Source organism: Chelonia mydas, chromosome 3 (assembly GCF_015237465.2).
Source record: "Chelonia mydas isolate rCheMyd1 chromosome 3, rCheMyd1.pri.v2, whole genome shotgun sequence".
NCBI lineage: Eukaryota > Metazoa > Chordata > Testudines > Cheloniidae > Chelonia > Chelonia mydas.
The window spans coordinates 134,449,533-134,464,517 of NC_057851.1; the positions used below are offsets into that span (position 1 = coordinate 134,449,533).

A 14,985-nucleotide genomic window follows, 5' to 3' on the forward strand; every position below is an offset into this window, starting at 1 on the left:
TCTTGGAAAGCAGGTACTCTGAAAAGGATTTAGGGGTCATAGTGAACAAGCAATTGAACATGAGCTCCCAGTACGATGCTGTGGCAAAAAGGGCTAATGTGATCCTTAGATGTGTAAACATGGGGGTGGTGAGTAGGAGTAGGGAGATAAATTTATCTCTGTATACTGTGTTGGTAGGACCAGTACTAGAATACCGCATGCCGTTCTGGTATTCATATTTTTAAAAAGATATTGAAGAGGGTGCAGAAAAGAGCCACAAATTATTTGAGGACTAGAGAAAATGACTTATAGTTAAAGACCTAAAGAAATAATGTTTAGCTTCCCAAAAAGAAGATTGAGAGGTGACTTGATTACAGTGTATAAGTACCTCCTTGGGAGAAAATGTGGTTACTAAAGGTCTCTAATCTAGAAGAGAAAGGCATAACAAGAAGAATGGCTGGAAGTTGAAGCCAGACAAATTGAAATTAGAAATAAGGCACAGATTTTTAACAGTGAAGCTGATGACGTGTTTCAATTTTTCAATAACAAATGACTTTGTTTCAAAATTTCCTTTAATTTTATTATTTTTAAATTTAAAAATGTTTTAAAATGGTTGAAATTGAATACACTTTGTTGAAACAAAACATCTAGTTTGAGCTGAAACAAAACTTGTTTTGATTCTTTGATGCATCCAAAATGTGAAAAGTTTTCAGTCTAACCCCAAATGATTTTTTCTGACTATTTTGAAATTGTCAGCAAACTTCAATCTGTTATCACTGGGGAAGTAGTGGATTCTCCATCTCTTGATGTCTTCAAATCAAGACTGTATGCCCTTCTGGAAGATCTGCTTCAGTCAAACACAAGTTATTGGGCTCTATATGAGGTGACTGGATGAAATTATATTGCCTGTATTATACAGGAAGTCAGACTAGATGATCTGATGGTCCCGTCTGACCTAAAAGCCGTTGAATCTGTGACTCTTGCCTTTGCCAGAAAAATGGGAAACTTCATTATAGTTGGTTGCATATACTGAAGGTAGAACACACACTATATTATCATGGAAAGATTAGTGGTTTTCTATAGCAACTGGAGATTTCCAAATGGCTTTCAGTGTAAAGATAAAATATCAAAACGAAAGTTTCCTCAGCTGTCACCTGTGAATGAACACACTATGAATGTGCTAAAACATGTCACAGGGCAGCCAGATAGCATATTTCACTATTGTACTAGTTGTCATTCATTCTGAGGGGCAAATTTTTCTGCTAAATATGTGTACATATGTGTAGATCAGTGGCTGAATTGTGTGTATATGCACTCACGCACCCACGCACACACACATGGGCGTGTATAATCTGACCCTGATTTTTGTGGTCTGTAGTCTGCTTGCTTTTAACTTATTCTGCTCCTCCTTGTCACTCTTTTGCATCCCTCTGTACTAACCATCTTGTTCAGTACTAACATTCATTTGCACCAAGATGAGAAATGACTTGAGATTTCATCTTGCTGCTTGGTTGAATGAGAGCTGAGGTGAGCGTAAACAGGAGGTAGGGTTGGAAGCTCCGCAGTAGCATCAGGGAGGCATGGATGGGGAAGTGAGGGGGAGAAGGGGAACGGCACAGAAGCAGAGAGCTGGGAAAGGTTGGATGGAATGGTGAGTATTAGATTTGAGGCATGGCCTCGTAATGAGGGAAGAGAGGTCAAATGCAGTCGATTGTAATGAGACTGAAGGGGAAAGGTTAGCAAAAAGCAGGATGGTCGGAATTAGAAGGAGGTGTGAGGATTAGGCAGAAGCTCCAGGGAGCTATGGCAGGACATAGAGGAGGAGCTGGGATACAGGACCCAGGGCCGGCTCTAGGATTTTTGCTGCCCCAAGCAAAAAAATTTTTGGCCACCCCTGCTTTTTTTTTTTGTGCCGCCCCTGGCTCCGCCCCAACTCCGCCCCTTCCCAATCCCTTCCCCAAATCCCCAACCCCGCCTCCTCCCCCGGGCATGCCGCATTTCCCCCCCCATTGCTTCTGCAGCTCCCCCTCCCCCGCAACCCCCTGCCCTAGCTCACCTTCGCTCTGCCTGCTCCCCTGAACATGCTGCCGCTCTGCGTCTCCCCCCCTCCCTCTCAGGTGAGGGAGAGGCAGCACGTTCAGGGGAGCAGGCGGAGCAGAGGTGAGCAAGGGTGTGGGAGGGAGCGCAGGAAGTAATGGGGGGGGGTAGAGGAACTGCTCCTCGCCCCAGCTCACCTCTGCTCCATGACCGCCTCCTCCCCCGAGCGCGCCGCCGCTCGGCTTCTCCTCCCTCCCCCCCAGGCTTGCCACGCGAAACAGCTGTTACATGTGCAGCAAGCCTGGGAGGGAGGGGGGAGAAGCAGAGCGGCGCGCGCAGGGGAGCAGGCGGAGCGGAGGCGGAGCTGGGGTGGAGGGGGCACGTTGCTAGGGGCAGCATGGCCGGCACCAGAATGCCACCCCTAGAAACGTGCCGCCGCAAGCACCTGCTTGTTTTGCTGGTGCCTAGAGCTGGCCCTGACAGGACCAGCTTAGGTTTGACACCCTCTTGCAGGAGTAGGAAAGTGGTGCTAGAGGTGGAGTGAGGGGGTGAGACAGGGCAGGCCAAAGGGAGTAGTGGGAGTGCTTAGGCTGGTCTGGCAGCTGCCTGTCATTAAAGGATTGCAGTACCAACAGGAGTGCTGCCTCAAAGCCACTGATTTATAGCAAGAGTTTTGCCACATGGTTAGATTTTATGCTGTTGCTTGGATGGTGCAGAGGCCACTGAATGCGTTATGCTCCTCCATGATGTTCTTTCCTAAACAAAGTCTGGTGCAGATTGGAAGAGGCCCTGGAGGTTTTTCGCCTTCCTCTGTAGCATGGGGCACGGGTCACTTGCTGGAGGATTCTCTGCTCCTTGAAGTCTTTAAACCACGATTTGAGGACTTCAATAGCTCAGACATAGGTGAGAGGTTTTTCAGGAGTGGGTGGGTGAGATTCTGTGGCCTGCGTTGTGCAGGAGGTCAGACTAGATGATCATAATGGTCCCTTCTGACCTTAGTATCTATGAATCTATGGGGTAGGATGCGAGGGAAAGGTGTTTAAGACCATCCCGCCATCGTGCTTTAGATCTTCCAGGGATCTCTTCCATCCTTCTCTCATTGGGTTAAAGTTGAAGATGATTTTCACAGGGAAGTGGGTAGGCATTCAGAGTAGATGACCATACCATCTTAGAGTGCACTGGGTGACTGTTTGAGACAGTAGGACCTGTTTAGTTAAGAAGCTGATCTCTTCATTTGACCTGAATTTATACCATTTGATGTTTTTAATCATTTAGAGATGCTTCATCTGAATGGTGTGAAACTGCTTTTCAGTCTTGACAGTGAGGGGCCATGTTTAGATTTAGTTGGGGATTTAGATTTAGTTGGGGATTGGTCCTGCTTTGAGCAGGGGGTTGGACTAGATGACCTCCTGAGGTCCCTTCCAACCCTGATATTCTATGATTCTGTGTTTCAGTCCCATAGATCAAATTTTGACCCCCAAAGCATTATATATCCTCAGCTTTGTGTCTCTATTTATGAAGGTGTTCAGTTTGCAAAAGACATTCTTGATGAGGTGCCCCATGTCCGACTATGCTTTTAGGTGAAATAACTGACAATCTTGGTTGGATGGTCACCTGCTAAGATGCTGGAGCCCACAGAGTGTTTGAAATTGATAACTGGAACAATTTTGGTTTTACCCCAATTAATTGGCTGACTTTTGCCGCTAAGCTTTCCAGGGCTTCAAGTGCCACAACTAGCTTGCCCTCTGGTTTGAAAACTAGAACTTTGCCATCAGCAAAATTGATGTTGGTGAGGTTCTTGTCAAGGTGTATGCCTAAAATACATTTACTTAGTGCCTGGTCAAGTGCATAGTCTAGGACAGCAATGAAGAGTTCTGGGGCAGCAACACATCCTTGTTGAACATCTGACCTAATTCAGAAGAAGTTGATTCTTTTCCCATACACAAGAATGCAGCTTGAGGAGTCATTGAATATAAGATGGAACATTCTAAGGAGCTTTCCAGGAAGAACTGCAAATTTCAAGATCACGCAAAGTGATTCCCTGTCAACAGAGTCAAATACAGCCTTGATACCAGAAATGTGAATGGGGGGAGTGCTTGAATTCTCATGCCTTCTCGATAAGCTGGCACATTGTGAAGATTTGCTCTGTCATGGTATGGCGGGGAGTAAAGACAGTTTGTTGTGCTCTTCTCTTGGTCCTTAAGATATCAACAACCTGAGCCAACAAAACCAAAGAAAAAAACGTTCTCTGGAACAGATAGAGTAATGCCACAATAATTATAACAGTCTTGTTTGCTGTCTTTACATTTCCAGAGTAGTAAAATGATGCCTTTTTTGCCAGTCCGACAGGATTGACTCTGTTCTCCCATAATATTGAACAGGATCTACAGCCACAAAAGAATAGCTGGTCCAATACTTTTTAACAGTTCCAGAGGAATTCCACAGATGCCTGCCACATAGCTATAGATAATCTCTGCTGCCAAGAGGTTTACCTGCATGACACTTGTCAGTATTAAGACTAATCTGTTAACATGCTGAAGCCTTCTTCAGGGCTTGGTACTGCTAGTTTCTGAGCACTCACAAAGCCTAGGCCTTTTAATAGGACTTATGTTGGCTGTGTTATGTTTCATGTGTCAGGGGCTTTCATTTTGGGTCTTATCACCTTTCAAAGTGTACAGCACTGTATGTTCCTGTTTATCTTTATTGGCAGTGCTGATGTTTTCATTCTTGCATAACCCTCCATGAGGCTGGCTGTGGCTATTTCATGGAAGGAACCCATCTCTCTCTCTCTCTGGTTTTCCACCTAGAGTACAATGGTCCCTTCTGGCTTTAATAGTCATGAATCCCTGGAGTGATTTCAGTGGAGTTATGAAAGATAAATTTGGCACAGACAGTTTTAAAATGTGAATCCTCAACTCATATATGTTAAAAAAAGCAAAAGAAAAATTGTTCTTTCACTGCTCTTTCCAGAGCCCACTTGTTCCTGTGCATTTCTCCATGCTGAATTCCTTCCTGACTGACAATTTTTAATAAACTGATGCAGCACACATCTTTGTATCCATTGTTTGCTGTTGCATTATGCAAAAATAAATCTGCAAATAAATAACATTTTAAGGCAATAAAGGACATATTTGGAGTTCAGATTGTTTTGTTAACACTTGCAATCTGCTTCTGTATAGACAAATACGTGTTACGATTGAATTTTTCTGAAACATTTTTTAGCCTGTCAGTCAGTAATGGCTTATCTCTTCAAAACAGGAAAACCTTAAAGGAGAAACTATGTCTTGGTTGATGTCCTTGGTCAAAATTCCCCTCTGTTGTAGTGGGGACTGTGCACCAATTTTCTGCCTATCGGCCTTCTTCCTCCCACCCAGAGCTGGTTGTATTGCAGTGGGCCATGAAATGATTCTGGAGTTGTATGCAGGGTGTTTTGTGTGAATGTATGTTTAGATATAAACTAGTTCTTGTGACGCTCATTGGAGTCTTCAGGAAGGACAGGTGCTATATCAATATAAGATCATTATAGTTCGTTAGGAATAATCTTGATGAGCTTTTAGTATAACAATTTTTTACTAAAGGACAAATTTATACTCATGTGTGTGTGTGTTTGCTTGCTTGCTCACTCAAACAAGGCAATTAATTCCCAATCCTCCTCCTCTTGTGAAGGATATGGCCTATGTATTACTCTGTGTCCTGAACTTTCATATTCCCCCAACCCTTCAAAAAATAACATTACACACACACACACACACACAGTTAATCTTCAAATCTACTGCTTTTAAAAGGCTCTCAAATTTGTCAGCTGTGCAAATGTCTTTTTCCTTGTTAGTGAAAATGCCATCTAAGTAATGCTCAGTTCTCTGATAAACATCTTGGCTTATATAATAACATGGCTGGACTGTTGCCCACATTGTACTTTATCCAAGAAAGCCCTGCCTGTATTACTTAGTATCAACTCATTGCAGGCCTTCCCCAGTACTATATAATTACACAGACTTAAATCTGGTTGCAAATAGTTTTGTTCTCTGCCTAACTGGGAGAAAAGGATCCTGAGGCCCCAAAATTGGTTCTTGTTTCACTGCTAATCCTTGAGGGGATTAATAGTCATAGCCCTTGTGACGCAGAAGGGTTTCACTGAGGTGCTGCAGAGCATTAAGCTAAGTCTACATAGCAACGCATGGATGCATATTCCTTATAGCATTTGCCTAGGGACTAACTGCTGCCAAGATCTATTTTGAGAATATCTAGTTTGCTGGTTAGAGTTTAGTGCTGAAACCCACATTCAGCGGCTATTTGGTGGTTCTGCACCTTAGGTAGGAGGAAAAAATTGAGAGAGTTACACTGAGAAATTGGAATAGTCTAATAAAAATGGAGCTAAACTTTTCCTTCCTTATTCTAGTGGGGAGAATAAAATGTAAAGTGTTAGAAAATTCACACAGTTTAAGTCAATACTCAAGATGCAGTTTGAAAGTCTAACTACTCCTCAATTCAATGTTGCAGGTGTTGGTAGTTTAAATGAGTATTTCCAGATTTTCTGACAGTACAAGTTATAAATTCTGCTTCTTTGTGCCAGTGTAAGTCTGAAATAACTCTACTGACCATAGGTCTTCACAGGTTTAAATTGGAGCAGAATTCAACAGTAAGATTTTTAGAACAAGACTTCCAATTCCTGTTTCTGGAAGGTGTTTTTTGGGTTTTTTTAATGATAGATTTGAATTTTTTCTGGCTTTCTAATTTCTTTATTTTATAGTAGTAAGATATTTGTTTTAAATGATCTATTTACAAACTTTAAGGCAATGTTGCAACAGAATTGGCTTGTAACAGTGTATATGTAGTGCAACTCTTCAGAGTTCTGTACCTCCTTAGGGTTTTGCACATACACTGTTTAGTGTATACTTTAGTGTAAGTATTATGTTTTAAGTAGGAATTAACAAGCTATATAACTTTCACTTTCTTTTCTCAGCTTTAAAACAAATAGAAGTGAAAGAGGGGAGAAAGCTGTCTAATCAGATTGGGTTTAAACTGTCTTCTTTCTCCACTGCCTTTGCATAAACCATGTTCCTCTCTCCCCACCATGATCACTACTGAGACCTAATACTTCTCTCTTGTTCTGTAATGTCAACTCTCCTCTGCCTTCGGAGTTAGATGTGAAAGTGGTAGGTGCCTTCTAAAAACCATAGAGAGAGAGGGCAACCTCAGAACATGCTACCTCTACACTTGGGAAAGAAAATCTTAAAGAAAAACATGAAATTCTTTTATTTATGGTCTGGATTTTGAGTGTGCAGGAACTGACTGTGACAGTTCCTATTTAATCCAAATCTGTCACCCTCTCCCACACGTACCCACACCCTCGCTGCACATATCATCACGTTCCTTTATTGAATAGCACTGGAGATGATTCTCGTCCCTTGCAATTTTTTTAACTGTTTGTCCACCGCCTGACTCCATAAAGCATAGATTTTTGCCTTGCAAAACTATAATGGTCTCCCTTCCAGAAATGACAGGGTTATTTTACTTCATTAAAATGGTCCTCTGTTCTTTCCAACAGTGAAGCAATCAATACACTGAGTTTACACCTGACGGTAGGACTGCATTCCAACTTTTCAGCTCTGTTTAGTCATTTCCCAAATCAAGAGGGTCTGACTGGTCAGAAACAAGTAAACAGAAGGCAGTGTGTCGCCCAAGGTTCATGTGACTCTTCTAGAGTAACTGTACCACTACCCAATTACTAGGAGCAGAGTACTATGCATGGGAAGTAATGTCTCCTATGTACGGGGTTGCTCATAAAGCATTAGCTGCACCACTCAACATGCCTCTCCATTATACAGTCAGCTATTCTGTACTTCTCAGCTTAATCCTTTGATTCTTTCCACCTATATAATTATGCAGAACCTCTAAATGCCCTCTCAGCATGTGTTTCAATCCTAAACTCTAAACAGCAAAGCAGACACTTACATGTGGCTGCTCTGCTCTTAGAGATACAAGGTGGGTGAGGAAATATCCTTGTGAGAGACAAAGAGAGTTCTGTGTAAGTTCAAAAACTTGTCCCTCTAATATAGTGGGACCAACACGGCTACAACAACACTGCCCGGCTTTTGTAAGTCAGTACAATTGGGGTCCCAGCTAATTTATGTAACCCCAAGTTTATGGGCCAGTTGTTTCTTCTGTTCTTGAGCAAAAAGCACTTGATCCCAGCTGTCACATCTGTCAGTTTTGGTCTACTTATTAACCATGGACCCTGTATCTGCCTATTACATAATCATGCTTTGTGGCCTTAGGTGTGGTATGTTACAGACAATTCTGCAAAAATAACCACTGTCCTGGCTGAAACCATGGCTACCTTCTGATATACTCCAGGGACAAACAGATTTGTTCCCTTGATACAACTTGCACAATGCTTGAAATATCCAATGAATTGTTGGTTGGCTGTTATCATAAAAGAGTCCCTTCCTCTAGCATCTTCCCAATTCTCATCCTTCTCAAACTGGCCCCTGTAGAATCAGATCATTAGACTTCCTCCAGGCTTTAGCTTAGCTCCCCACCATAACTGGCTGCCACTGACTTGCCTCAATTTAAGGCAGGAGCTGCACCAACAGCAGCAGTTCAGTCAGCCTTTCTTTTAGACAAAGACAAAGGCCCTGGATAAATTTTTCAAGCAGTCAATGAAATCTGAAACTGATGCTTTGCCTTTTTTGCCTCTGAGAAGCCGACACACAACTTTGCAGCAGTTTACTCTTCTTAGATTCGGAATGCATTTGAAACATCTAACAGCTGCTGGCGTAATTCAGGGTGACTAATCATTTTATAAGGGAAAACTCTTCTTGCCTTCTAAGTGCAGGAGCACCATCCTCTGCTTCTTGTCTGATTGCACTTCCTTTGCAATCAGATAACTCGATCCTTGTTCAGACCTAGCACATGCTTTTCAACCTTTTGCAGTGGTGAGGCTGGGTACCTCCATATGCAACAAAAAAGAGGGCTGAATATGTTTGATTGAAAGGTCTGGTCAGGAAAGAATATCTGCTTGTCACTATCAGCTCTATCCTGTCTTTTATTTATAATCACATACAGATACAAGCTGCTGCTAGCTGGGCATAACGCTCTCGCTGCCCATATTGCCCTGGAAGCTTAGGGTATGTCTATACTCAATAAAAGACCCATGGCATGGCATAGGTGCGACTGGTCCAGGTCAGCTGACTTGAGCTTGCGGGCCTCGGGTACCTGGGCTATAAAACTGCAGTGTAGATATTTGCACTCGGGCTGGAGCCAGGGCTCTGAGACTCTGCAAGGGGGTTGGATCTCAGAGCCTGGGCTCCAGTCCAAGGCCAAATGTCTACATTGCACTTTTATATCCCCACAGTGCCAGCCCGAGTCAGCTGATCCAGATTCTGAGAATTGGTGCCGTGGTTTTTATTACAGTGTAAACATACCCTTAGTGTCTACACAGACAGACGGTACTTTGGTGTTTAAGGTCTTTTCTAAGCAACGTTCAAGCACTGAGTTTTATCTGCCTCATCAGGCAGCAGGGCAGTGGAGGAGGAATTAGGAGACCTGTGTTCTCTCTCCAACTCTGCTACTTGCTCTGTGAACTTGGGAAAATCATATAAGCTCTCTGCGCCTATACCAGCCATCTGTAAAATGGTGTTACGTTAATGATACTCACCTTTGTAAAGAATTGAGATCTGCAAATAAAAAATGCAAAGCGGTATCCTCTTTTTGAAGTTCCTGTGTGCAAGTCTGAGCAACATAGCAATAATTTCCTTTTAAATTGCAGAAAATCTGTGGGAAGAGAATTATATCTCCTCTGATTTACCAAATACTTTTTAAATTTGTGAATTCCAACATAAAGTGAGCAGTGATTTAACAAAAGTGAAGGCATGCATAACTTCTGGCTTTTGCTCTTACCAGCAGACAAAGGATGCAAAAAATATATTCTTTGTAAAGAAAACCTCCACATTACATAAAAATCCACAGAAAAGTCTAATGCATTCCCACGCAACATCGCCTCTCTTTTTTCTTAATAAATAGTCTAACTCTGAATGTTAAAGACAGCCAAGATTACATGCAGTCAGAAGTAAAAATGAATACATAGATCTAAGAGGATACTAACAATTCCTCTTTCAATTCCACTGAATACAAATCACTCATAATTTATTATATTTCTCATTCTTACTCTACATAAGGTGCATGGCCCAGCTGTTTGTGATTGTAAAACAAATACAGAATTGTATTATGAGCTACCTGACATCAGTAGGTAGAAAGGAGTCTGAAATCCGTATGAACATACTATAGAGTGGGAACCAAAGCTAAAAATATTTTTGTCTTGGGTAGTGGAGTGAGTAATGTCTGGTAAAAACTAAAACTTCATGCTCTGGAAAAATAACCTCCACACTTTGTGTCAGTCTAAATATCCATTTTTCTGAGCCAGTGGCATAAACAACATGTACAAATGTCTATCTTTTTGTGTCACCAAAGACATTACAGTTTTTCCATAAAAAGGGGAGGCAGAGGGAGAGTTTCAGTGATATATAAAATATTTTAGCTACAGGAGGTGATGATTTCTGACTGCCATAAATTCTTACCATTCTAATTTAAGTGATTTAGGAGCACACATTCCATTAATTTTGGAGCTTGTGCACCTAAGTCACTTATATGCTTTTGAAAATTCCACCGTAGAATTAATTATCCCCAACAAGGATGTGTAACTACATGGAGGAGAAAACATATTTGTTTCCTCCTCTTTTGTCTTTACTGCTGTAATTTATCTTCTGAAACACCAGGTTTCTCCTCCCCTGATTGAATTAGGAAGGTCCATTAGAGACTGAGTGTCCCAAGAGGATGTAAACGTAGGTGGCACACAACTCTTTCATTTGGGGAGGCTTACACAAGCACCGGAAACTCCCTAGAAAGGGGGGCCAGCAGTGGCTGGACCATGGCCCTACCCCCTGAGGCCCCGCCCCTCTCCGCCTCTTTCCCAAGGCCCTGTCCCATTTACTGCTCGCTCCTCTCTGCCACAGGGGTGAAAAGGCCGAGCAGGAGCGGGGCCTCAGGGCAGAGTGCAGACATAGCACGGGCAGGGTCAAAGCACAGGTGCCAGTGGCCCCCTACATTTCTAGGGAGCTTCTGGTGGCAGTGCTCCAAAGGCAGTGGGCCGGCACACCTCCAAAGGGAGATGAGCCTGGGCCACATACAGCATTTTTTTCCCTTGCAGGGCCACTCTTTTTTGGGGAGGCTAAGCCTCCCCAACCCTCTTATACGCACCACCCATGGGTGTAAATGAACAGAATTTCTCATAGGAGGGAGGGAATTGACTAGAAGTAATCCAGTAATGCCTAGTTGGAGCTATTCATGTAGAGGTCAAGAGGTCAAGGTTGCATAGTGGGTTGAAGGATTAGTGACCTATCCTTTTACCTCCAGAAACCTAAGTTCAAATCCTGCATCAAGGCTCACATTCATAGCCCAGCTCCTACTCTAAGTATTCAGTCTGAGGTGGGCATCTCCCACCCAAGCCTGTGGGACAATTCTGGAAGTGTTCCATTAAAACTACTTTAGCTCAGTTTTCAAAGTAGCCCTTTGCTTTTGTAATGTGGCCCCCTTGTGTGGCCTCACATGCCCATAGATCACCCTCACTGGCACCCTCTGTGCTATTATGCAAGGAATCCCTGCACATTTAGGATCCACAACACTTAAGGGGTGCATCCCCTCATCTTTCCTCTCCTATTGCAAAACAGAATTGCACTGGTTCCACCACCAGTGGGACCTTGGCAGGGCCAGAGGGAGATGCTGGATTTACCCCCAGATAAAAACAAATTTGATCCTATTAACCTAGTCCATAATGGTCACTGGCCCTCATCACCAAACCACTACACAATCTACAATTTCTAGCCCAGAACTGTAACAATAGGTCAAACAGAAGTGTGTTGGCAAAACTACATTACTGACACTCTCTCTGGTTCTAACAAATCTATAAATTGTAAATTCTTCACTTTCTTGAAATCAAATGTACAAGAACCTTAAAATAAAAGGTCCTTATCCTATGATTATTTGTATTATCCTAGCACCTAGGAGCCCTACTCATGGACTAAATCTTTCAAAAAAAGAAAAGGAGTACTTGTGGCACCTTAGAGACTAACCAATTTATTTGAGCATGAGCTTTTGTGAGCTACAGCTCACTTCATCGGATGCATACTGTGGAAATTTCCACAGTATGCATCCGATGAAGTGAGCTGTAGCTCACGAAAGCTCATGCTCAAATAAATTGGTTAGTCTCTAAGGTGCCACAAGTACTCCTTTTCTTTTTGCGAATACAGACTAACACGGCTGTTACTCTGAAATAAATCTTTCAACCATCCCTTTTCTTTCATCAGGATAGTTCCTGGGTTACTGGATGCGATTATCTTACTCAGCTCAAACGGGTTGTTGCTGTAACTGAAAGGACTGTTGTCATCTGGGATTATAAATCACAAGGCAGCTGCCAGGTATTGTTTTGGATCATGCAAATGTTAAAGAAAACCTAACACACTAAAGAATCCTTGTGTTCACATCATATAGCCCTGTTCCAACTGCCTGGTAGGGTGAATTCTATTGAGTGACAATGAGTCCCTGCAAAAGAGTTAGTAAAGAAAGAAAGAAAGAAAGAAAGAAATAGAATGGCCTTCTGGGACAAGTGAAATGTTTGAGGCTTCAGGACTAGTGGACAAGTCTTCAAAAGAAGTTTAATTCAGCCTTCTTTTGGAGTAGCTTGATAGTGTGATGGATCTATTAAGCAGGAGACTACAACTCCTATCAGCCTCCCCACTACCTATCCTCTTCCTCATGGTCTGTAGTCAGTCTGTATCTGATACAGAATCCTGACCTGCTAGTTGCAACCTACTATGTACAAGAAGTACGTGATATGGTTTCAGCAGTGTGATTAGTGCCAGGGGAGAACAAGAAACAGAAGAAAAACAGCAACAAAGGTCGCAAAAAAAAAAAAAAGGGAAGGAACAACAAAGATTGCAGACAGAAAGAATAGCAACAAAAGTTGCAAACAGAAAGAAAAAGCAATAAAGGCTGCAGGATCTCATCAACATGCCACTCTTCAATGCCCCCAGAGAACTTCAGCTTTGACAAACCTTCACAATGGACACACTGAAAGCAGTATTTTGCAAGATTTTGAATTGCTACAAGCGCCATAGGAAACTGGAGGTTTCAAGTATCTTCTTTAATTTATGCTATGAGGAAGCAGGAAAAGTATTTCTTTAAATCCTTTGACTTTATTAAAGACAGTCACAAAGGTGACTATGAAAGAGTTCTGGCTATGTTTGATGGGCACTTTACACCTTGGAGAAATGTGGTTTATGAAAGGGCATATTTTCACCAGAGAATCCAAGAACCAGGGAGCTATGTTGAATGTTTATAAATGCTCTGCATCCATTGGCTGACAACTATGATCCTGGATTTGCAAAACATGAAAATATCTGAGAGAGGATGGTTATTGGGCTAACAGATAAAAATCTTTAACAGCAGCTACTATTAAAAACAGACCAAACCCTAGCCACAGTTGTACAGATAGCAAAGCAGTCTGAACTGGTCAAACAGCAGAACAAAAGGCAGGAGCAACTTGAAAAACCAGAAACTCCCAGCCTAAGAGGGTCAAATTCCAGTCAAACTCCAAAGCCTTTCAGTCTACTTGCACAAGATGTGGAAAAATTTGTAGCCCAACAGATGTTTGTTTCACTGGAGGTGCAAGGTGTAAAAAATGCACAAAATATGGTCATTTTGCAGTTTGCTTCATCAAAGCAGTCAGGGAGTTGACTCATATAATAGACAATCAAGAGCCATTGCTTATGGATCTATCACATGTGATGACACACAGCCTGTCTGGAGAGTGAAACTGAATATTCATGGAAAACTTATAGACTTTAAAATTCACTAAGGAGCAAGTATCACAATCATCTCAGAAGGGACTTGCAATCATCTTCAACCTCCCCTAGAGCTGAAGTCACCTGACACAGCTCTGGAGGTGTTCTAACTGCATGGGCCAGTTCATCACAGAAATAAATTACAAAGAGAAAAGCTTTGCATTCAGACTGTGTTTGATCAAAGGATCACACACTAACAGCTTTCATAATTGTTCATGAAAACTACATCTCCATTTGTGTTCCTTTATAGTTCTCCCATGTTTCTTTGGAAAATCTGTAGTTGTAATGAACAATATTTTGATATATGAGTCTTTGATGGAAGAACACAACAGAGCCCTCAACAAAGTTCTAACCTAATCAATCAGTTCAGACTGAATCTAAATAAGGAAAACTGTGTTTTCGGCCTACCCCAAATCAAGTTTTTTGGGACAGAGAATAAACAAAGAGGGAATGAGTCCTAGCTCTGAGAAAGTGAAAGAAGTTTGAGAATTGAATGCACCAACTAATGTATCAAAACTCAGATATGTCCTGAGGATGTAAATTACCTTGGTCAATATCTACAAGACCTTTCTATAGTGATAAAACCACAGAATGAACTATTAAAGTCCTACACATCTTGAATGTGGGTGTCAAATCAAGAAATTGCCTTCAAAAAGGTAAAAGAAATTATCTCAAAAGTATCAGTTCTCAGGTACTATGATGTGAATAAACCCACAATGGTCAGTGTGGATACAAGCAGTTATATCGTAAGTGGTGTATTGTTTCAACAACATAGCTCGGAGTGGAAGCCAGTTGCATTTTGCTCTCTCACACTCACAGAAGGTAGGCATGGCAAGTTCATATTCTGTTGAATACAAAAGAAAGTGAGGCAATAAAGTCAATGAACAGTAGAATCCAGATGATTCAAAATCCCATTATAGAACCTGCCCCAAGTCGAACAGGCTGCCAGCATGTCTCCCGCTTCTGCTGATCCCTGTCACTTCACTTCTAATACTGTACCAGTCCACATGTTTCCTGCACAAAGAAACAAGAAGTTTTTAAACAAACAAGATCCTAATTCACAATATAC

The 14,985-nt window shown here is 42.0% G+C and overlaps 1 protein-coding gene and 1 long non-coding RNA gene across 2 annotated transcripts in view; one reads left to right on the top strand and one right to left on the bottom strand.

The window, feature by feature from the left end:
• WDR64 (WD repeat domain 64) overlaps positions 1-14,985 on the top strand; it is a 133,322-nt gene that overhangs the window by 27,104 nt on the left and 91,233 nt on the right. The window contains exon 6 of the mRNA XM_043543330.1: positions 12,381-12,491. Coding sequence (XP_043399265.1) covers positions 12,381-12,491 — 111 coding nt within the window. The remainder of the gene's footprint in view (positions 1-12,380; positions 12,492-14,985) is intronic.
• The window catches only part of LOC114019056, a 109,830-nt gene continuing 107,125 nt past the window's right edge, over positions 12,281-14,985 (bottom strand). Inside the window, exon 5 of the long non-coding RNA XR_006289723.1 lies at positions 12,281-14,930. This is a non-coding gene — a long non-coding RNA (uncharacterized LOC114019056). The remainder of the gene's footprint in view (positions 14,931-14,985) is intronic.